Source organism: Saimiri boliviensis, chromosome 3 (assembly GCF_048565385.1).
Source record: "Saimiri boliviensis isolate mSaiBol1 chromosome 3, mSaiBol1.pri, whole genome shotgun sequence".
NCBI lineage: Eukaryota > Metazoa > Chordata > Mammalia > Primates > Cebidae > Saimiri > Saimiri boliviensis.
The window spans coordinates 81,155,833-81,179,278 of record NC_133451.1 but is presented as its reverse complement, the minus strand read 5'-3'; the positions used below and the strand labels follow the sequence as shown (position 1 = coordinate 81,179,278).

General features: G+C 38.1%; 1 protein-coding gene across 1 annotated transcript in view; it reads right to left on the bottom strand.

Annotated features, from left to right (window-relative positions):
• The window catches only part of PKD2 (polycystin 2, transient receptor potential cation channel), a 75,695-nt gene that overhangs the window by 5,553 nt on the left and 46,696 nt on the right, over nt 1-23,446 (bottom strand). The window contains exons 8-13 of the mRNA XM_003924159.4: nt 21,089-21,270; nt 19,218-19,338; nt 15,293-15,391; nt 6,730-6,851; nt 6,344-6,461; nt 4,149-4,312 (exon numbers count right to left, since the gene is read on the bottom strand). Coding sequence (XP_003924208.2) covers nt 4,149-4,312; nt 6,344-6,461; nt 6,730-6,851; nt 15,293-15,391; nt 19,218-19,338; nt 21,089-21,270 — 806 coding nt within the window. The remainder of the gene's footprint in view (nt 1-4,148; nt 4,313-6,343; nt 6,462-6,729; nt 6,852-15,292; nt 15,392-19,217; nt 19,339-21,088; nt 21,271-23,446) is intronic.

The window sequence follows — 23,446 nt, the reverse complement described above, 5'->3', positions numbered from 1 at the left end:
GTGTGGTGGTGGATGCCTGTAATCCCAGGACTTTGTGAGGCTGAGGTGGGTGGATTGCTTGAACTCAGGAGTTTGAGACCAGTCTGGGCAACATGGTGAAACCCCATCTGTTTAAAAAATACAAAAATTAACCAGCTAGTAGTACTAGCTACTAGCCCGAGAGGTCGATGCTGCAGTGAGCTGAGATTGCACCACTACGTTCTAGCCTGGGCAACACAGAGAGACTCTGTCTCAAAATATATATATATATATACTGACCTTAAAAACTAGCACTGCAAAGGGGCATGAATTTAAGTGGATCAGACTGTGGAGCAAATTATATCCCAAGGCATTTTTGAAAACAACAGACCAATCAGTAAACAATGAAATGTAATAGCTGGGTCTAATACCAACAGAGGCAAGAAGGTATAATGGAGAGGTCAGAGAAAGTCAGTGAGCACCCTGGTAAAACTACTGTCTTCCCAGAGTGACCACATGCATACATGGCCCAGCTGCACCCTCTAAGGAATAACATCAGAAGCAGACACTGTTGGAAAACAGAAGTGTATGAAAACAGGAAAAAAAAAAAAGCAAAGAGCAATAAAAACAAGTCCTGGGGAGGAAAGGGCCAGAGTTCCTACAATATATTATCTAACATGTCCAATCTTTAACAGCAACAATAATGATAAAAAAAAAAAAAAAAAAAAAAAAAAAACAGGAAAACGTTCCCACACACAAGAAAAGGAAAAATAAAAAGCAGACAACTGAAACTGTCTCTGAGAGGGCATAGATGTCAGACTTAGCAGACAAAGACCTGAAGGTAATGATATAATATATTCAAAGAGGTTAAAACAAACAAACAATAAAAAAAAAACCCACCATGGTTAAATAAATAAAGGAGGCTGGGTGCAGTGGCTCATGCCTATAATCCCAGCAGGGAAGCTGAGCAGGGAGGATCACTTGAGCCCAGGAGTTTGAGACCACCCTGGGCAGCATAGACACCATCTCTACAAAAAATAAGAATTAGCTGGGTGCAGTGGCTCATGCCTGTAGTCCCAGGTACTTGGGAGGCTGAGATGGGAAGACTGCTTGAGTTCAGGAGTTTGAGGCTGCAGTGAGCTATCTATGAACATGCTGCTGCACTCTGGCCTGTATGATGAGAGAGAACCCATCTCTTAAAAAAAAAAAAAAAAAAAAAAAAAAAAAAAAAAAAAAAAAAAAAAAAAAGCTATGATGACTTTGTCTCATCAAATACAGGATATCATCAATACAGAATGAAGAGATAGAGATTACTAAAAAGAACCAAATAGAAAGAACCAAATTCTGGAGCTGAAAAGCATAATAAGTAAAAAATTCAGGCCAAGGACAGTGGCTCATGCCTGTGATCCCAGCACTTTGGGAGGCTGAGGTGGGAGAATCACTTGAGGTCAGGAGTTTGAGACCTGGGCAACATAACTAGATGCCATCTCTACAAATTAAAAAAAATTTACACACACACACACACACACATATTAGCCAGGCATAATAGCATGTGCCTATAGCCCTAGCTACTTGGGAGGCTGAGGCAGGAGGATTGCTTGAGCCCACGTGTTTAGGCTGTAGAGAGCCATGATCACACCACTGTACTCCAGCATGAGTGATGGAGTGAAACCCTGTCTTTATAAAAATAAATAAATAAATAAATAAATAAATAAATAAATAAATAACTAGAGGAGCTCAACAGAGATTTAAGCAAGCTGGCAGAAGAACTAATCAGTGAACTTGAAGATAGATCAATACAGACTATGCAATATGAAGAACAGAGAGGGAAAAAAATAAGACAAATGAACAGAAATATGTGATACCATTAAGCATATGCACAATGGGGGTCCCAAAGGAGAAGAGAAAGTGAAAGAAGCAGATAAAATACTTTCCAAGTAGGATAAACTCAGAGATATATACCCAGACATATCATAGTCAAAATACTGAAAGACAAAACCAAAAATCTTGAAAGTGGTGAGAGAAAATTGAGTCATCATGTACAATGGGACCCCAGTAAAATTAGCAGCTGTCTTCTCATCACAAACAATGGAGGCCAGAGGAAATGGAGAAAGGAAAACATTCTCAGATAAATCAAAACTGAGAGGATTCATTGCTAGCAAACCTGCTTTACAAAAAAACACTAAAGAAAATTCTTCACTTGCTGAAAGCAAGTGACTCCAGGAAGTAATCAGAATTCACATGAAAATACAAAGAGCACTGGTAAAGGCAATTGTGTAGGTGTATAGTACATATGTATATTTCTCCTTTGTTTCCCTTAACTGATTTAAAAAGCAATTGTGCAAAAATATGTACACAGTTAGATCTGAAGGCCTATAACAGAAATGTAATAAATTTGACAATAATAGGCAGTAGCAAAGTTGTATTAGAAAAAAGAGAATGACAGCAGATGACAACTTGAATCCAGAGGAGCAAAAGAGAATGAGAAATGGTAAAAAAAAAAAAAAAAAAAAAAGGTAGCTTAATATACAAATTTGTAAATATATACTTTCTCTTCTTCTCTCAGCTTCATTAAGAGAAATAAAATTATATACTATATATTACACACTGTTACAAAAATGTAATCTTGTTATAACCATGTAATTTACAACATATATCGATGACTGTATGTATATACAGATAGATGAATATATAGCACAAAAAGAGGGAAGAGGAAGAAAGCTAAATAGAAATGATACTTCTGTATCTCACCGGATTTAGTTAATATAAATCTGAAGTAATTTTTTGTAAGTTAATTTGCATAAATTAAGTCTAAGAGCAACCCCTAAGAAAATGTCTAAAAAGAAGTGAAAAATCATTAAAAGGATTAAATGTTATACTGAAAAATATTCACTTAATGTAAAAGAAAGCAGTAAAAGAGGAACAAAAAAGGCACAAGCTACAAAACAAAATATAAAATAGACAAATTAACTATATCAATGATAACATTAAAGGATTGGATTAAGCATCTAATCAAAAGACAGAAATTGTCTAACTGGATAAAAAGATAAGATCCAATTATATGCTGCCTACAAGAGAGACATACTTTAGGCAATAGGTTTAAAGTAAAAGCATGGAAAAAGATTTATCATCTAAACAACAGTCAAAAGAAAGCTGGAGTGGCTATATTAATATGAAACAAAAAAGACTTTACAATAAAGAATTTTACTAGAGATAGAGGTAGAGTGGATAAGATCTTATAGTGAAAACAGGGTCAGTTTTTTTCTTCAGCCTCAACAAACTGAGAGAGAAAACAGGGTCAACATATTAGGAAGATATATTAGTTATAAATATGATGCACCCAACAGAGTTCCAAAATAAACAAAGCAAAACCTGACAGAATCTAAGGGATGCTCTCCAACTAATAATACTTGCAGACTTTAATACCCGACTTTCAAACATGAATACGACATCTAGGCAGAAGATAAACCAGGAAATGGGAGACTTGAATAAAACTATAAACAAACTAACAAATTTTTACAGAACACTCCACTCAACAATAGCAGAATATTCACTCTTCTCAAGGGCACAAGGAACATTCTCCAAGACAAAACATATGTTCGGCCATAAAAATATATAAAAACATTGATAAACACATGCAAACAGAGACACATTGACATATTAATAGACGTTTTTGGGTGGCAGAAATATGGGAAATGTTAATATTTTCTTTTGTTCTTATTTCCTAATTCCTATAATAAACATATAAGAGACAAAACACCAATACAAGTTATTTTGTTTTTTGAGACAGGGTCTCCCACTGTCACCTGGCTGGAGTGCAGTGGTGCGATCTTGGCTCGCTGCCACCTCCACCTGTTGGGTTCAAGCGATTCTCTTGCCTCAGCCCCGCTAGTAGCTAGGATTACAGGCGCCCATCACCCCACCCAGCTAATTTTTTTGTATTTTTAGTAGATCCGGGGTTTCACTATGTTAGCCAGGCTGGTCTTGAACTCCTGACTTTGTGATCTGCCTGCCTCAGTTTCCCAAAATGCTGGGATTACAGGCATGAGCCACCATGCCCAGCCAATACAAATTATTTTTTAAAGCCAGATGATTAATAATGGAAAGGAGTGAATTCAGAGATGAGGGAAACTGCCTGGCCTCACTTGGACTCTTGTCAACACAAATTCTGCCAATTTGTTTACACTTACACTTGAAACTCCTCATAAGAAACTCCACTAGAAATGCTTCCCCTCCTTCTGGAGCTATGTCCGCTGTCTTCATCATCATCCTCCTCAGAGTCATCCAGGCTTCGAGGGAAACTTCGGCTGCTCATGGGACGTGGTAAAGAACTGTGATCCAAATCCAGGTCCTCCTGAAAAACAAGGGGTCGCTGAGTGAGGAACAGAACACTGAGATCCCACTGAAGCTTCACCAAGGACTTGGGCAAGCAGGAATTGGGTGCGTGCCATTTACCTGAGTTATCTTTGTGTTTAACATCAGACTGGAAATCCTGCATTTTTCAGTTTCATAGATTGGCAAATTTAACAAACAGCAAGGAGTAGCCAACTGTTTGTTTGAATAAGAAAGAACATTAAAAACAACAGGCAAAGAAAAAAGTAAATGTAGAACATGGGCCAAGCACAGTGGTCATGCCTGTAATCCTAACACTTTGGGAGGCTGAGCGGGAGGATCGTTTGAAGCCAGAAGTTTGAGACTAGCCTGGGCAGCAAAGTGAGACCTTGTCTCCACAAAATAATTGAAAAAAAAAAAAAAATAGCAAGGCATGGTGATGAATGCCTGCAGTCCTAGCTACCTGGGAGGTTGAGGTGGGAGGATCATTTGAGCCTAGGAGTTTGAGGCTGCAGTGGGCCATGAGCCATCTTAAAATAATAATAATAAAAGAAATAAAGAATTATATTATAGGTTGTGTATCCCTTATTTGAAATGCTTGGGACCAGAAGTGTTTTGGATTTTCAAAAATATTTTGAAATGTTTGCATTATACTTACTGGTTCAGCATCCCTAATCTGAAAACACAAAATCCAAACTGCTCCAATGAGAGCGTCTCCTTTAAGCATGACCTTTGAGTGTCATTTTGGCGCCCAAGAAGTTTTAGATTTTGGAGCATTTCAGACTCAGATATTTGGGTTAGGGATGCTCAACCTGTATCGGCTTCTTTTCAGAAAAGATAAAACATTCAATAGCTCCAAAATAGGAAGGATATAATCTCAGAATAAGAATTTTGTCTAAATACAGCCTTGTAAAAATTTTCCTCATTGTCTTTATGCTTCAATTTCACTATGACTGGAGAAGTCTGTTGCCTACTAGCACTGTTTTGTGGAGTGGCATTTAGAAACCACTGTCCTAGGCTTCTCCTCACAGGAAAGTGGCTTTTGTAATAACATTCATCTGTGTTCTCTGTACCTCAATTGCCATACATTTTTGTCATTGCTGTTTAATCACTTATTTTTGAAAGTTAATAGTAAAGCTTTCAATTATTCTTTTTTCTGATTATAAAAGCCCACTTACGTTTACTTTTAACTATTTTGTAAAAAGTATTCAAATGGAAGGCAGCTGTCAATTTTGTTTTATTAGAAATGTTAATGATTTAGGCCAGGCACAGTGGCTCACAAATGTAATCCCAGCACTTTGGGAGGCCTAGGCGGGCGGATTGCTTGAGATAAGGAGTTCAAGACCAGCCTGGCCAACGTGGTGAAACCCCATGTATACTACAAATACAAAAATTAGCCAGCCATGATGGGGTGTGCCTGCATTCCCAGCTACTTGGGAGGCTGAGGCAAGAGAATTGCTTGAACCCCAGAGGTAGAGGTTGCAGTGAGCCAAGATTGCACCACTGCACTCCAGCCTGGGAGACAGACTGAGACTCCATCTCAAAAAAAAAAAAAAAAGAAAGAAAGAAAGAAAAAGTTAACAATTTAAAAGCCACTAACTAACCAGGATAATTCTGTATCTCCTGGTAAATCTTTTTTTGTTTTCTTCACTCTCATGGACATCGTGTACTCTGAGGCTAATCAGGCTTCTCTTTTCAAGCTGATTTCCAGCAAGCTTAGGGACCAATCTGTAGCCCAATCTTAATAAGCGTATGTTTTTATGAATGCATTTTTTAAGCTTCATTAGTAATCTATTATTTTCACTTTTGTTTTGCTTTTCACTTCATTTTGACTTTTTAATATTATGCTAACAATCCATTCTTATACATAATTGTGTTATATATCCTTTTTGGAATAAACAAGGTACTAACACATAAACCTACTGAGACAGAGAGACAGAGAGAGGGTGGTGGGGGATGGGCAAGAGACTAAACCCACTTCTTCTACAGTGTTTGCTACATCTTTGGTTTTGCAGGTACTGAACCAAATCCCATTTTCCTAAACCAGACCCACCCTCTCTTTCTCCAAGTCATCTCTCATCTGCTGATGTTCATGTTCGGTCAGTTCTTGGTCTCCATCTTGGTCGTACTTTGTGAATATTGCTTCTATCTCTGCATCAGTATGGCCTTTCCTGAAATTATAGAGAGGAAACAGATGAAATCATTCTTGTATCCTGTTCACCCTAAACACAGAGACATCAAAATGCAGGAGGAAAGGAAAAATCACCAAATGGGGGTAAGTTTTCCACTTATAACGTGATCCAGAAAGATACCTGCCTCTGGAAAAAAGAAGTATCTATATGAGTGTACTTGAGCTAGAAATACCCTTATCACCAGGAATCACTACCCTGATCTTTAAAAGCAGGAATTTTTCAGAAGCTCAGGAAGCATGATTCTTACCCTTTGAGATCTTGTCGAAGTTCGTCAAAGTTTAACTTGCCTCCCCCTTGCCGCAGACTCTCTGAAATGTCATCCACAGTATTTTTTTTTAGTTTTAGTTTCACCAAAGCTTTCTGGTAGCCCTATCAGAGAGAGAGAAAAGAAAAAGACTTGGTTTAGTGTATTCTCCTTTTGCATTTGTTTTACTGTCCATTCACAGTAGTAACTATTATAAACCTGGTGTACGTTGGCCATTCTACAAGTATGTGCTGGATGAATGAATACAGAATGTATCCAGTTTTCCATAAAGCACTTGTGGAAGAGTTACATGGAAAAAGTCAGGCTCTTTCAGTAAGTTATGAAGAACTAAGGGTCTTTTACTCATATGTGTATTCAAATTTATGTGACAGAAACAAAAATTACTACATATGCTATAGCTGCCTCAGAGCAGAAAGGACTATGCAATAGTTCTTAGGAATATCAAGAAACCTGAATCATTATCTCCTAGACAGTGATTTCCTTAAGTGAGTAAAAAAAACAAAAACAAAAACCCAGTGAAACTGAGGGAATGTGGTCTCTTTCCGGGTCCATGTAGGGGTGTAGTTTTAAGGGCAAGAGTTTCCCAGCGCCGTGCCCCCTCCTGTCTCTCTCCATCTGGGAGATTTAACGGTTTATGTTTGAATTTTGCTGGCATGGGAAGAAACTAAGAGTCAATTACCCCAGCAGAAGTTTAGAGGAACTCCTTTCATTGGCCAGAGGAACTTGAGAAGGTGGGAATGTTTCCCAGGATAATTTCCCCTGCTCCTTCACCCACACCGGATTTCCAGCTCTCTGGAATCCCCTCCCACATGGTGGGAGCTCCCTTTCCCCTCCAGGATTTTCCACCAAAAAAATCACTACAAAGCACACTGTTCCAGGGGGCAAAGGTTCTCAGGGCCTAAGGTGTCTAACCAAATAACCCAACAACAAAACTAAAGGTGCCTGGGGCAAGTGCCAGCTCAAATCATTACTGTCAACAAGCCCCGGGTAACACTAACCATAAAGGGCCAGGAAGTTAATCTCCTCCTAAACACTGGCACAACATTCTCTGTTTTGCTCTCCTGCCCTGGACAGCTGTCCTCTAACTTGGACAGCTGTAATTGTCCAAGGAGTCCTAAAACAAGCAGTCTCCCAATATTTCTCCCAGCCCCTAAGCTGTAACTGGGGAGATCTGCTTTTCTCCCATAATTTCCTCATGCCAAAAAGTCCCACTCCCTTACTAGGGCGGAACCTGCTGGCCAGAGCAGGAGCCGTTATCTACATAAACCTCATTAGGGAGAAAATCCCTCTCTGCTGCCCATTATTTCAAAAAGGAATTAATCCTAAAGTCTGGGCAAAGAACAATTGAAATGGGCAAAAAAATGCGTGTCCAATTCAAATAAGGCTAAAGAATTCTACATCTTTTCCTTACCAAAAACAGTACCCCCTAAAACCAAAAGCCAAAAAGGAACTACAGAATATTGTAAGGGACTTAAAGGCTCAGGATCTAGTAAAGTCCTGTAACAGCCCTTGTAATATTCCAATTTTAAAAAGGGAAACACCTAATAAACAATAAAGGCTGGTACAAAAATCTTAAACTTATTAATAAAGTTATAATCCCTTTATACTCAGCTGTACCTAATCCTTACACCTTGCTTTCTCAATTTCCAGAAAAGGCATAATGGTTTACAGTTCTAAACCTTAAAAATGCCTTTTTCTGTGTACCACTACATCCTAACTCTCATTTTCTGTTTGCCTTTAAAAATTCTTTAAACCAAAGTTCTCAGCTCACCTAACAGTATTACCTCAAGGCTTTAAAACCAGCCCCCACCTGTTCAGCCAGGCTCCAGCTCAGAACCGTAGCAGTTTCTCACAACCAGGTTCCCAGGTTCTTCAATATATAAATAACTTACTTTTAACTGCAAGCTCAAAAACCCAGGGTCAGCAGGCCACTCAGGACCTCCTAAACTTTGTTGCCAACTGTGAATATAAAGTTTCCAAACCAAAGGCCCAACTTTGTAAACAGAAGGTAAAATACCTAGGGCTGGTCTTGTCTAAGGGCACTTGGGCCCTAAATAAAGGATGTCTTCAACCCATACTGGGCTTCCCCCAACCCAGAACCTTAAAACAGTTATGGGAATTCTTGGAAATAACTGTTTTTTTTTACCAATTGTAAATTCCCAAATATGGTAAAATAGCAAAACCTCTGTACACTCTAAGAAAACCCAAAAAGCTAATACCCATTTAGTATTCTGGAACCCAATAGCTAAGGCAGCCTTTCAAACCCCGAAGCAGGCACCACTGCAGGCTTCAGATCTAAGCCTTCCTACAGAGAACAACTTCTCGCTATATGTTACAAAAATGTCAGAAGCGGTACTGGAAGTTCTCACCCAAACTTGGGGAGCTAACAACCAGTAGCATACCTAAGGAACAAAATTAATGCAGTAGCAAAAGGCTGGCCACACTGCTTACAAGTCGTAGCCGTGGTGGCTATCCTGGTCTAAACCAGGTAGTTAAAATAGAGCAAGAAAAAAATCTAAGTGTATGGACTTCACATAATGTAGCTAAAATTCTGGCCTCTAAAGGAGGCTTATTTATGGCTGTCTGACAATCGTCTCCTCAAATATCAGGCCTTAACGCTCAAAGGGCCTGTACTGCAGCTGCATACATGTCAGCCCTCAACCCAGCTACTTTTCTTCCTAGAATAAAAGCAAACACAAAGCATAATTGTCAGCAAATTATAGCTCAAACTGTGCCACTCAGAAGGACCTCTTAAATACTCCTTTAGCCAACCCTAACCTTAACCTTTACAATAACAAAAGTTCCTTTGCGAAAAATAAAGTTTAAAAAGCAAAATATGTAGTAGTCAGTAATGAAACAGTGCTTAAAAGCAATTCCCTTCCTCCTAGTGCTACTGCCCAACAAGCAAAACTAATAGCCCTCACCCAAGTTCTAAAATTAAAAAAATAAATGTATCTACAAATTCCAAATATGCTTACCTGGTTTTGCATGCTCATGCTGCTATATAACAGGGAAAAAAAAGTTCCTAACCTCGGCAGGAACTCCCATTAAATACCACAAGAAAATTTTAAACTTATTACAAGCTGTCCAAAACCCCACAAAGGTAGTGGTCTTAACACCAAAAAGGAAATAAAAAGGTAGCCAAGGGCAATCGCCAAGCTAACCTAAAGGCAAACAGGGCAGCTAAACAAGTATTTATAAAAAAACTCACTCCAAAAAACTGAACCTCAATACTCATCAAAAAAGGTAAAGTGCAATCTCCCAGGGACACAATATTCTTCTTTCAAAATGGTTAGCCACTAAAAAGGAAAATGTGCTTCTACCTGTTGCCAGCCAGTGAAAGGTACTTGAAACTCTACATCAAACCTTCCATATGGGTGTAAAAAATACACAGCAAATGGCCAAATCTGTATTTACAAAGGTCTCTTCAAGGCTGTCCAACAAATAGTCAAAGAATGTAAAGTATGTCAAAAAAAAAAAAATACTGCTTTGGCCCATCGCAAAGCTCCCCCTGGGAAAAAACAAGCTGGATGTTACCCAGGTAAAAACTGGCAAATAAATTTTACCCATATGCCTAAGTCTGGGGATATCAATATCTGCTAGTATGTGAAAATACTTATACAACCTGGGTTAAGGCTTTCCCCTGTAAAACAGAGAAAGCCCAAAAAGTAATAAAAGTCCTAATAAATAAAATAATCCCTAAATTTAAACTCCCTCGCTGTCTTCAAAGTAATAATGGTCCTGCCTTCAAAGCTGCAGTAACCCAAGGAATTTCCAAGGCTCTAGCGATACAGTAACATCTCCACTGTGCTTAAAGGCCTCAGTCCTCAGGGAAAGTAAAAAAAAAAATAAAATAAAATTCTTTAAAAACACCTAAAAAAACTGGCACAAAAATCCCACCTCTCCTGGCCTTCTCTATTACCAATAGCACTCTTAAAAGTCAAAAACTTTCCTCAAAAAATAGGACTCAGTCCTTATAAACTGCTTTATAAATGGCCCTTTCTTACTAATAATCTTGTATTAAACAAAAACAGCAAATCTAATAAAAAATATAACCTCCTTGGCTAAGTACCAACATGTTCTCAAAACTTTGCCTAACGGACATCCTAGTAAAAAAGGGAAAAAGTTGTTCTGCCCTAAAGACTTGGTGCTTGTTAAATCTCCCCTCAGACGCTCTCTCTCTAGGCCTGTCTTGAAAAGAACCATTTTCGGTTATTCTGTCTACCCTAACTGCAGTTGAAGTAGTGAAAATTAACTCATAAATTCATCACACTTGGCTAAAGCTTTAAATATCTCCTAAAAAATCATAAACCCTCCACTTTGCAGCCTAAAGTTCAAGGAAATAACACCTGCAAGCCATTAAAAAATCTACATCTGCTTTTCCAACAAAATCCTCAGAGAAGCAACTCCTCATAAGTCTACTTTATCCTGGCATTAATAAATCTATAACCCTCACCTTTGCTGTCGCTCAAATAATAAAAAAAACTTGGTGCTGGTATTAAAAAGGTTACTACTTCTATTCAGTTTCTATAAGCTATCTCAAAAGTTAATTAATAACAAAAAAAGGCTGCTAATTCTCTCTGCAAAAAGCAGCTCTCTCTGCAAACCAGCTTAATTCTTTAGCTTCCATAGCTTTAAAAATAAAATGGCCCTAAATCTGCTAACAACAAAAAAAGGAAAACCTGTTTCTTTCTAAAAAAAAAAAAAAGCTGCCATTTTGTAAACCAGTTAAGTGGTTACAAAACCAATCAAACACAGGGCTGAAGGCCTTCAAGAACCTGGCTCTGTTCTCTCCTAGGCTCGTTTATAACTCTGGGCCTCTCATCTTTAACCATCTTGTCATATTCATTTAGGTCACACTTAATCCTGCTGCTAGAACCCCAAAGTCCTTGGCTTGTAAGCTCTATCGTAAACCTGTAAATCAACCTGCACCCCTAAAAGGCTCTCCTCTAAAGAAAACCTCAACTGCAGGGCCCCTTCTACACCCCATTTCAGCAGGAAGTAGTTAAAAAAAAAACACTTCTATTCCAACAAAAGTTAAATTTTCCTGCTCAAAGTGGGAAATGAGGGAATGTGCTGTCTTTCCGGTCCATGAGGGGCTGTAGTTTTAAGGGCAAGAATTTCCCAGCATCATGCCCCCTCCCATCTCTCTCTATCCGGGAGATTTAACGGTTTATGTTTGAATTTCACGGGCGCAGGAAGAAACTAAGAGTCTATCACCCCAGTGGAAGTTTGAAGGAACTCCTTTCATTGGCCAGAGGAACTTGGGAAGGTGGGAATTTCTCCCAGAGTAAATCCCCCTGCTCCTTCACCCATGCCGGATTTCCAGCTCTCTGGAATCCCCTCCCACGTGGTGGGAGCTCCCTTTCCCCTCTGCGATTTCCCCTCTGGAATCCCCTTCCACACTCTTCGTGGAAGTCTTTCTCTTCTTCTCCTTTCCTTCTCTTTTCTCTACCTAAATAAAATCACCTTTCTGCAACACTTCTTGGGTCCAATATTTACTTTCACAAGCATATGACCACCACTTATTCTTTAAGAGATTAGAGGCCAAGAACCCACAGCATTCTCTCAGGGGAGCTGTGCCTCACCAGCACCCAAAAAAAAACCCTGGTTACAAAATGTAGATGAGGATTTTCCCTTTTTTTGAGACAGGGTCTCACTCTGTCACCCAGGCAGGAGTGCAATGGTGTGATTCTGGCTCACTGCAGCCTCGACCTCCTGAGCTCAAGTGATCCTCCCACCTCAGCTCCCCCAGATAGCTGGGGCTACAGGTTTGAGTCACGCCTGGCTTTTTTTTTTTTTTTTTTTTTTTTTTTTGTAGAAACAGGGTCTCACCTTATTGCCCAGGCTGGTGTTGAATTCCTGAGCTCAAGCAATCCGCCTGCCTCGGCCTCCCAAAGTGCTAGGATTACAGGTGTGAGTCATTGCCCCCGGCTGAGGATTTTTCACTAGCAAACTTCAGACCTGACCTGGCTTTGCACATAGTGCAGCACTGTAAGTGACCAGGAAAGCTGAAATTGTGCAAAGTGATCTGAATAATCAGTGGGAAGAGTTACAATTGTTCTGTGACCTTTAAAACCTTTCATCAAAACATTAAACACTCCCTTAGTGTCAGTTATAAACCCATAGGGAACTTTAAAAAGAAAATTTATATTGATTTAGTACACCAAAATGTAAAACATTAGAAATATTGAAAACTAAAGTGTTTTATTTCTTTGTAAAAAATGTATCCAGAGTAGTTTAAACAGCACTTCCCTTTTCATTGTATAATATTACGTTGTACACTTTACAATGTGGAGTGAATTTCTTTTCTATGCATAAGTGAATTGTCATATTCCTTCCTAATGTGAATCAGCTTCCAACATATTTTTCTTTCCTTTTTTTTTGAGACAGAGTCTTACTCTGTCACCCTGGCTGGTTTGCAGTGGCACAATCTCGGCTCATTGCAACCTCCACCTCCCTAGTTCAAGCGATTCTCGTGCCTCAGCCACTTGAGTAGCTGGGATTACAGGTGTGCACCATCACGCCTGGCTGATTTTTGAAGTTTTAGTAGAGACAGGGTTTCACCATGTTGGTCAGGCTTGTCTCGACTTCCTGGCCTCAACTGATCTACCCACCTTTGCCTCTCAAAGTACTGGGATTACAGGAGTCAGCCACCATGCTTGGGCCCAATGTTTTTTCATTTTCATTTCGCACTTTCATTATTGTCAAATGTCTCTAACAAGACTTCCCTTAATGTGAAGTTTTTTTGCAGGCATCATTTCCTCGAGACATCTTCATTCATTTTATGACAACTATTTTCCTCATTTATGGTGATAGACCTGCCCTCACTAAGTTCTCCTGGCTCCATATCTGGATCTCTTGAATGATTGCAATGCTAACACTCCCCTGTTTCTTCTTCACTCAGCTATTTCTTCTATAAATCATTACTCTTGTTTTGAATTTCACTTTCGTGTTACCATTTTTCATTTCTTTGCTAGCTCATTCTCTTTTTCTTTTCTTTTTGTTTTGAGACAGAGTTTTGCTCTTGTTGCCCAGGCTGGAGTGCAATGGTGCGATCTTGGCTCACTGTACCTCTGCCTCCTGGGCTCAAGTGATTCTCCTGCCTCAGTCTCCCAAGTAGTTGGGATTACAGGCATGCACCACCATGCCCGGCTAATTTTTGCATTTTTAGTAGAGATGGGGTTTCACCATGTTGGCCAGGCTGGTCTCGAACTCCTGACCTCAGATGATCCCTCCACCTCAGCCTCCCAACGTGCTGAAATTACAGGTGTGAGCCACTGCACCCATTCTCTTTTTCAACTATCCATTTTTGTAAAATGTCATATGGTCTTATTACTGGAACACAAGAAAGCCATACTACATGATTTGTCTGTGAATTGGATAGCAGATGTTCAGGGACCAATTAGCAACAGACTGAACATAGTGTCATGACTGGCCACTGAGCCTGCTCAGCCTGCACATCTGTTACTCTGATAACCGATCTGTATACACTGAAGAGCTAGCAGTGGAGTTTGTACTTTGTGTTATTACTCACAGTTAATACACTGTGATAACTGAAATTTGAACTGTGTTGTTGAAGGTCTGGTGTTATATAACAAAACTGTGGCAACCAAAGTTTGTGTGTATCAGAAATGTGTACAGTGAGGCATGCTTGTATACATAATGGAGATTTGCTAAAATGTAAGCAACTATTATGCGGAATCAAGACAATGAGAATCTTAGGTCCCATCCTAAGGACTTTGTTTTAAGATGCTGAAGTTTTCTATTACAACATAAATCACAGATAACATAATCCTAAGGCTTGGACTAATAAAAAAAAAATCACAGTTAAGGAGCCACTATGACTTAGCAAAATGATGTTAGGAAACAAACTGTATTTTAAATGTGGTTATTTGTTGTTGCATAAGTTTTACACGTTAAACCAAATAAAGACGTTACATTGAAAAGAACAAAGAGGCCCAACTTTCCTGTCCTGCCCTTCCTTTGAACAATTAAACCCTTCTTGAGAAGGTGCCCTAATAAAAGATCTCAGGCCCCAGGCCAAAGCCTGAATTCATGAGTCTTTTCCTTTGCCTATTTTAAAACTGCTGTGGAAGGTCAAGGGTGAAGGGTGAATTACTAAGTATTTTCCTGTAAAACTTTTTCTTATTTTTAAAAAAATGGTAATTGAAATAGAAGAAATGGAAATCCCTTTATATAATCTTCCCTTCTAGTTTATTTTGAACTCAGGATCCTGAAGTGAGAGTCAACTACAGAAGATGTCAAAATAATAAAGGTGATGAACTAGCTCAGTTCTTAAAGAGTCAAAAGATGATTGAGAATTTATTTCCAGGGCATGAAAGGATTCCCAGAATTAAAATTCAAGATAGCAATATATCCATCAAGACTCCAAGACAGGGAACATTTAAATTATTCTGGAAATATAGCCATGTATTCTTTATTTCAAACAATTTCAATGGATCAATGTTGATTTGGAAATCTGGCTGAAACAATGCTCATTTTATGTCAGAAACAGAATTCTGAGAATTAAGGCTTTTCCTACCTTTCTGATAAGATCTGAGAGTTCCATTTCAGCTTTCTGCTGTGCCAAGTCAGATTTCACTTCAGAGTAAGTATCATTGATGATGGCCAAAAACATATTCTGTTTGTAAATGAAAGGAGGGCAAAAATTAAAGGAAGAAACATAAATATCATTTGGAAATATCGATAAAAAATTGACACATGCCTTTTTGTTCATCCTTTTTTCCCTAATCTGAGTGCTTTATAAAGACACACATTATTATTTATTCATTTAAAAAAAAACAACTTGTTTTTTTGAGACAGAGTCTCACTGTGTTGCCCAGGCTGAAGTGTAGGGGTGCGATCTCAGCTCACTGCAACCTCCACTTCCAGGGTTCAAGCAATTCTCATGTCTCAGCTTCCTGAGTAGCTGGGATTACAGGCATGTGCCACTATGCCTGGCAAATTTTTGTATTTTTAGTATAGGCAGAGTTTCACCATGTTGGCCAGGCTGGTCTCGAACTCCTGGCCTCAAGTAATCTGCCCACCTTGGCTTCCCAAAGTGCTGGGATTGCAGGCGTGAGCCACTGTGCCTGACCTAAAGTCATAACTCAATAGTTTTGCTGTCACATTTTTCTGCGAAGATTATTGTCTCTGTTAAGTCAAGCCACAGGAAAAACTTTGTGATATACTTTGTGAAAAAAATACAAGAATAAAATACAAAATATTTGTATATTTACCTATGAATGGTAAGATTATTTTATTTAATGTTATTTTGCTTATCTATGTTCTCTATATTTAGAAACTTTTACATACGCTACCGGAGGGTATAGAATTCTAAAAAGCTCTTCAAATTTCAACAGTTAACACAGGTAAGTAGAAATGTATGTTTATTCCAAGTTTTTAAATATAATCATATATGAAATTTATAAGACACATTTAGAGTTTAAAAGGCTGTTGCAAACAGGAATACAGCAGGCCTAGTAGGGAGAAAGTAAAGAAAAAGTGTCTGGAAGAGAGGTAGACTTTGGAGTGAAGCAAACTTGGGTTTCAGCCCTAGTACTGCTAAGATTGTTGCTTAACTATTCTAAGACTAATTTTAAAGAATTACATATTTGTTTTCCATTAATAAACTGAGAAAAATAATAGTATCTTCCCTACATATTTGTTGGGCTGGTTAATGAGACAATCTATGTAAAGTGCTTAGCACAGGTCCTGATGCAGGTAAGTGCTACCTAAGTGATAGCTACTATATTACTATTCACTAATGGTGAGTTCATTTGTCTGATTTCCCTTTCCCAGTAGTAGTCGTTTGTATTTCCAACAACATACTTTCTCAAAGCACTGTATCCAGGAAATCAGGCCATGCTCTTCCTTGGTTTTTCCTTTTAACACATAACTGTGGTTTCTAACTATAGAGTTGTGTATTTGATAATGTCTGTTTTCCCTACAACTCTGAGGAATCTTCCTAAGGGCAGATCAAGCTGTTTTTCTTATCCTGATAGTGGCAGTATCTAACATACTATCTCATAGTATACAATACACAAAAATCACTACAGTGTATATTATACTATTATACAGTATATATAATATATATTAATACAGTGGCTCAGTAAATACTAATTAAATAATTGAGAAATGAACAAATGAGAGCTCTCTTATTTTAGTGGGCTATGAATCTCTATATTAAGGAAGAATATTGTTTATGAGTCTGTAGCAGAAATGAGAATAGAATATAGAATACATATAAGTTTTTGGCTAAACGCTCAATTCCAAGTGCAGATAATCGCAGTCCAAGTAACACCTACCTTTTCTCTTCCAACTCAGGCATCTAATGTTCTATTTTTGCTTCAAGTGGCTGTTAACTAAAGCCTGCCAATATCTTAGTTGAAATGGATCAAAGTCTGGGTCCTCTAAAGCTCTCTCAATATCAATCCTTGACTTGAGGGCACAGCAGGATTTGCTAAGAGATTTCAAAAAGCAGAAAGTGCTTGAGAAAGGCTCTTGAAGGTATGGGAAGAGGAAGTTCACTGTCCTCTCTATCCTGTCTCCCAAGGTTCCCTTAATTATCAGATGGACATCTGCAGCAGGATGCCTTTCCTACTGATGTGGGGGAAGAGTGGGGTTATCTTGGTTCAGCTGAGCCACTTCATACCACTGTGCCTTCTTGTTGAACAGGGGCAACAGACTAACACCAGGCAATCAGCTCAGAAGGGTGGCCAACTCTACACTTAACTTGTCATATCCTTAAAAGACAGGTTTGTATTGAAAGCAGCCTTCTATGTATGTATGTATATGTCTATGTATCTATCAATGTATCTATGTATGTTTGTATGTATACATGTATCTATCTATCTATCTATCTATCTATCTATCTATCTATCTATCTAACTAACTATGTATATCTGGGAAATGCAAGAAGAGAAATTCTTTTTTGTGTAGTTATATAAAAACCAATTTTAGTATAAAGATAGAAACTAAGAGCTTCTTTTCATGTTCTGGTGACTGATTTGGTAAGATAACTGAATACTATAGAAGGTTCTACCTACTAAAGGACAACATTCAAACAATCCACATTTGAGCATTTCCAGTTGTCACCATTCTATCCATCCTTTGTTTGGCAGATTGATAAATGGAGAAAACTAGGTGGCCTAAGATCAACTGAAGGGTCAGGTACAAGACTTTCAATTCCTGGTTTTTACTTTTTTAGTAGAGATTCAGATCCTCTAGAATCCAAAGTACTACCAATGGTAGAGTGACAGAGGCTTATTCTTCTTTCTATTGTTTTCTTTAATATATGATAGGAAGAAGAAGCTTAAGAAGCGTAAGTTTAAATACTAGCCATGATACATGCATACAGCAAGCCACAAAGGAACTTGAATGATATCCCTGACCTTTTCAGTCCTGTTAAAGTACAGCTAAGGAACACACCTTTGTTTTACACCAGAGGCTGTGTCTCTTCAGAAAAAAACATATTTTAAAAAATAGAAAATTAATACAGTACATCTAATACCCAATCAGTAAATACCATACACTTAACCAGTAATACCTGGACTGATTCTAGAGTTATTACACTGAATTACGAAAATGTGATCACTCAATCTTCTACAAGCGATCTTTACACAATTTATTGAAATGGAAAACATGTTGTTATTTTCCTAAGATGATTGTTCTTAAGACGACTGTTAGCATTTAGAAGAAAAATATTGCCTAAATTAAGCTTGCTTAACACCTTCTCAGTGGACAAGTGAATATACAAATGTTAAGAAAAAGAACAAAACACCTTTAAAAACATCTTAATTAACTTAAGGCAAAAACATTAAATATATTAATTGGTACCAAATCAAGAGAATAAAAAAATTATTTTTGAAAATATTTTAATGCAATTTCCATTCTTTGTTACATTTAGTTTCAAATTTAACTATTTGAATATTCTCTGTAGGTGGTCTCTACATGAATAGAATATAAATAATTTAAAACAGAATATCCTAATTTTGATATGCAATGATTCATTCAACTATTGTTCTTGACATCCTGCACCTAGCTTGCTTTTCAGTTCTCATTTTTCAAAAAGAAAAGAAGAAAGAGAGAAATGAAAAGTCATGCTAGCAAGTGACTAAAAGAGTGCTGACATATGTGTTTAAAAAGCATGTAAACATATTCTACTTTTCAGGCAAAGCACTATTTTAGGTATCTTTATAAATTTGCACGTGATCTAATTTCTTTTTTGCATTGAATAGATACATATATATGGAGAAACAAAAGACCATGAAAAAGTCATTTGATATGAGGCTTAAAACTGTGAATTAATAAAAGGAAAAAAAAATTTCCAGCATGTACACTTTTTTCTATTCCCTGGGGTCTTTATTTAAAAATGATAGGACATAGAGTATGAGAGAAAAGAGAAGACAAGGATTTATGAATATGAAGTTTAAAATGAACCTCACTATAAATAAAAATGTACATACCAAAAGAATGAAGAACATAAAGAACACAAATGTAGTGAAATAAATTGGTCCCAAAACTCGATTAGCTTCCTCAATCTCTGCAAAGTTGATATCGCCCAAAATGATACGGAATTGAGTGAAGCTATAAAAATAAAACAAAACACCACAATACAAAAACAAAGAATGTCCAGTAGTTGATGCAACATTTCTTAAAGATGATTTCATACTTTTGGATCTTTTTAGCAGTATAGGTAAGCTGCCAAATAATAGAAAATTGTCAATCCCATTTATAAAGTCTTGCTACTGATTATCAGTTATTAAAGCCTTCTGCAATAATAATAACATGCTTTCATGCTACATAGGTTATTTCCATTTTGAAAAGAAAATACAGCCCGGGTGCAGTGGCTCACGCCTATAATCCTAGTACTTTGGGAGGCTGAGGTGGGCAGATCACAGGGTCAGGAGTTCGAAACCAGCCTGGCCAATATGGTGAAACCCTGTCTCTACTAAAAATACAAAAATTAGCTGGGTGTAGTGGCACGTGCCTGTAATCCCAGCTACTCAGGAGACCGAGGCAGGAGAATCACTTGAACCCAGGAGACAGAGGTTGAAGTGAGCCAAGATTGTGCCACTACACTCCAGCCTGGGCAATGGAATGAGACTCCATCTCAAAAAAAAAAAAAAAAAAAAAAAAAAAGCAAAACAACAAAACAACAAAAAAGAAAAAGAGAAAATACAATTATTATTCAATGACTTATAAAGCAATTGGCTATAATAATTCAACACATAATCTAGATAAAACACATTGACTCTAAACCTTGACAACAGTCACTCTGGGTCTAAAGTTAAAAATCTCTTTTTTTTAAAAAAAAGGGCCTGGTGTGGTGGCTCATGCCTGTAATCCCAGCACTTTGAGAAGCTGAGGTAGGAGGATACTGTGAGGCCTGGAGTTCAATACCACCCTGGGCAACATAGTGAGACCCTCTTCTCTACAAAAAAGTAAAAAAATTGGCCAGGCATGGTGGCATACACCTGTATTCCCAGCTACTCAGCAGGCTGAGGCGGCAGGATTGCTTGAGCCTAGGATTTCAAGATTGCAGTTAGCTGTGATTGCACCACTGCACTCCAATCTGGGCAACAGAGCAAGACCCTGCTTCAAAAAAAAAAAAAAAAAAAAAAAAAAGCCAAAATGGTTTGTGTTCAAATATTCTGACATTTACTCAAATGGGGTCAAAGTGGCCAAGTGTTGCCAGTGCTGGGTTTTAGTAAAATCATTTCCATTCCTGACTTTTATCAAACAGCAATATTTATTAGAGATATCTATGCACAAAACCCTATTAACTTCCATTCCTTTTTAAACTAACTCCTTTCTAAATGGCATAGAAATCTGACACTGGCTGCTTTTTGTTGTTGTTTTATTTCCTATTTGGGATCTTTGGAAAAAAACTGAAAATTCTTGTACTGGTCTGAGTTTACCCTAGAATATTAGAAATACCTTGTTGCTTTTTTTTTTCCTCAGAAAATAACTTGAGGTTAAAAATATATGGCAACAATATTCAAAGGAGTAAGAATATAGGCAAACAGCCTTCTAGAAGCTACCATCTGCATTTGGTGCAAAGAAAACCTCAGTCTTCAGAACAGTGTTGATTTCCCATGGCTGTTCACCTCTATCTTACTACTTTAGGGCTCCTATCTTAAGCATCAGCATTTCAGGATGCATTGACTTCTCTGCATTGGTAGATCAATGTTTTGGGAAAAGGTAATTAATTCTTATTTAAAATAACTAGTTTTAAATGTGTGGTAGTCACATAGCAATCTCATATGAAGATTTATTCTTGAGAAGCAGTGACAACTCTGATTAAATGTTTCTTCTTAATTTCATATATACTTACATACACTCTTGGAAAGTACTGAAGTCATCCACCTGAGTGCCAAAGACAAGGTATGCCAACTGAGCATATGCCAGAAAAATAATGAAGAACATAATGGCAAAGCCAAACAGGTCTTTGGCACATCGAGACATGGTTGTGGAGAGCTGGCTCATGGTCCTGTTAAAATTGATGAATTTGAAGAGCTATAAAAGAGAGAGAGAAGACATCAACAGACGAATGCGTAAACAGTGGTGAGTGTATACAGTAAAACACAGTTTCATCCTGAAAAGGAATTAAATTCTGGCACATATTACAACATGGATAAACCTTGAAAACATTATGCAAAGTGAAATAAGCCTGACGCAAAAGGACAAATACTGTATGGTTCCATTTACATGAGGTACATAGAACAGTCAAATTCACAGCGACAGAAAGTAGAACGGAAGTTATTAGGGACTGGAAGGAATAGGGAGTTAGTAATGAAACAGTTCTGAAAATGCATAATGGTGATGGTGGCACAACATTGTGAATGTACTTAATGCCACTGAATTGTACACTTAAAAATTGTTACAATGGTAGGTTTTATGCTACATGTATTACTACAATTTAAAAAAAAAAAAAAAAAAAAAGCCTGAGTGCGGTGGCTCACATCTGTAATCCCAGTACTGTGGGAGACTGCAGCGGGAGGATGGCTTGAGCCCAGTTCAAGACCAGCCTGGGCAATACGGCAAGATTCTGTTTCACTAAAGAATAAAATAATTTAGTCAGGTGTGGTGGCACACACCTGTGGTTTCAGCTACTCAGAAGGCTGAGGTGGGAGGGTTGCTTGAGCCTGGGAGGTCAAAGCTGCCGTTAGGTGTGACTAGTGATGCTTCCCCCCAAAAAAGGATTAAAGTAAAAGAGAGGGAAGAAACTCCACACAAATAAAAATTAATTTTAAACCCCCAGGAAATTCTTGTTGCATAATATTAACTGTCACTTACTGTGCATCAGTTATGTGTGGAGGGCTTTATGCACATTGCCTCAAATCTCAGCAATGTCTGAAATATTGGTATTCTATCCCCAGGAGTCAGCTGGGGCTTGTAGCCAGGAGGTGAACCCTGCTTTGCCTGACTGCAAAACTATATTGAGCATGTTGGTAAATAAGGCACTGAGGATGGCTGCCAATGATTACGTAGCTCTAGGTAGAAGCCTCAGTGGAAGAGCACACGTTGAGATATTACAAGTGGAGTCATGATCCCTGCCCTAAAGACCTTAATAATAAGTATTGAGGGCAAGACCTTTCCAAGCGATGCAGTAAATAAAACACAACAGCCTGAGACACAAGTTGTAAGAAAATCTCTAGAGGTTTACTTAAAAGTTCTGTTATACATTATTTCTGGTCACAGTGACATACTTTTTGAGGATTGCTGTAATCACATTACTTAATATAACCCCAATTCACTTGGGATCTTTTCTTCTTTTTTTTTTCTTAAACCAAGTGTTGCTCTGTCGCCCAGTTTGGAGTGGAGTGGCACGATCTTGGCTCACTGCAGCCTCTACCTCCTGGGTTCAAGCAATTCTCATGCCTCAGCCTCTCGAGTAGCTGGGATCACAGCCACCATGCCTGGCTAATATTTTGCGGGGGAGTATTTTTAGTAGAGACAGGGTTTCACCATGTTGGTCAGGCCAGTCTGGAACCCCTGACCTCAGGTGATCTGCCCGTCTTGGCCTCCCAAAGTGCCGAGACTACAGGCATAAGCCACTGCACCTGGCTGAGATCTTGATTATTAGTACTGTCTTATTATTATTAAACTAATAATAAGGAAATTTCAGTAATTCTCAGGCAGCAGCTGCTATCCTGTCACCAGCACAGGCTCTGATTCTGCTATCCAAACATATATGGCTATTTAAATTCAAATTTAAATTAACTAAGATGAGATACAATTAAAAATTCAGTCCCTTGGTCCTACTAGCCACATGGTAAGTATTCCATGGCTATTTGTGGCTAGTGGCTACTGTCTAGGACAATGGAAATATAGAACATGTCCATCACCACAGAACATTATTACTATTATTATTTTTACAATTTGATTATTATTACTATTATTATTATTTTGTGATCAAGGTTGGTGCTTTAGTGATGGTTTGTCTTGAACAAGCATGTCAATAAATAAATAGCATGAGAAATACAGGAAGAAGTCTATGCATTTTTTTTTTTTTTTTGAGACAGTGTCTCACTCTGTTGACCAGGCTGGAGTGCAGTGGCATGATCTTGGCTCACTGCAACCTCTGCCTTCCGGGTTCAAGCAATCCTCCCATCTCAGCCTCCCAAGTAGGTAGGACTACAGGCACGTACCACCACACCCAGCTAATTTTTGTATTTTTAGTAGAGATGGG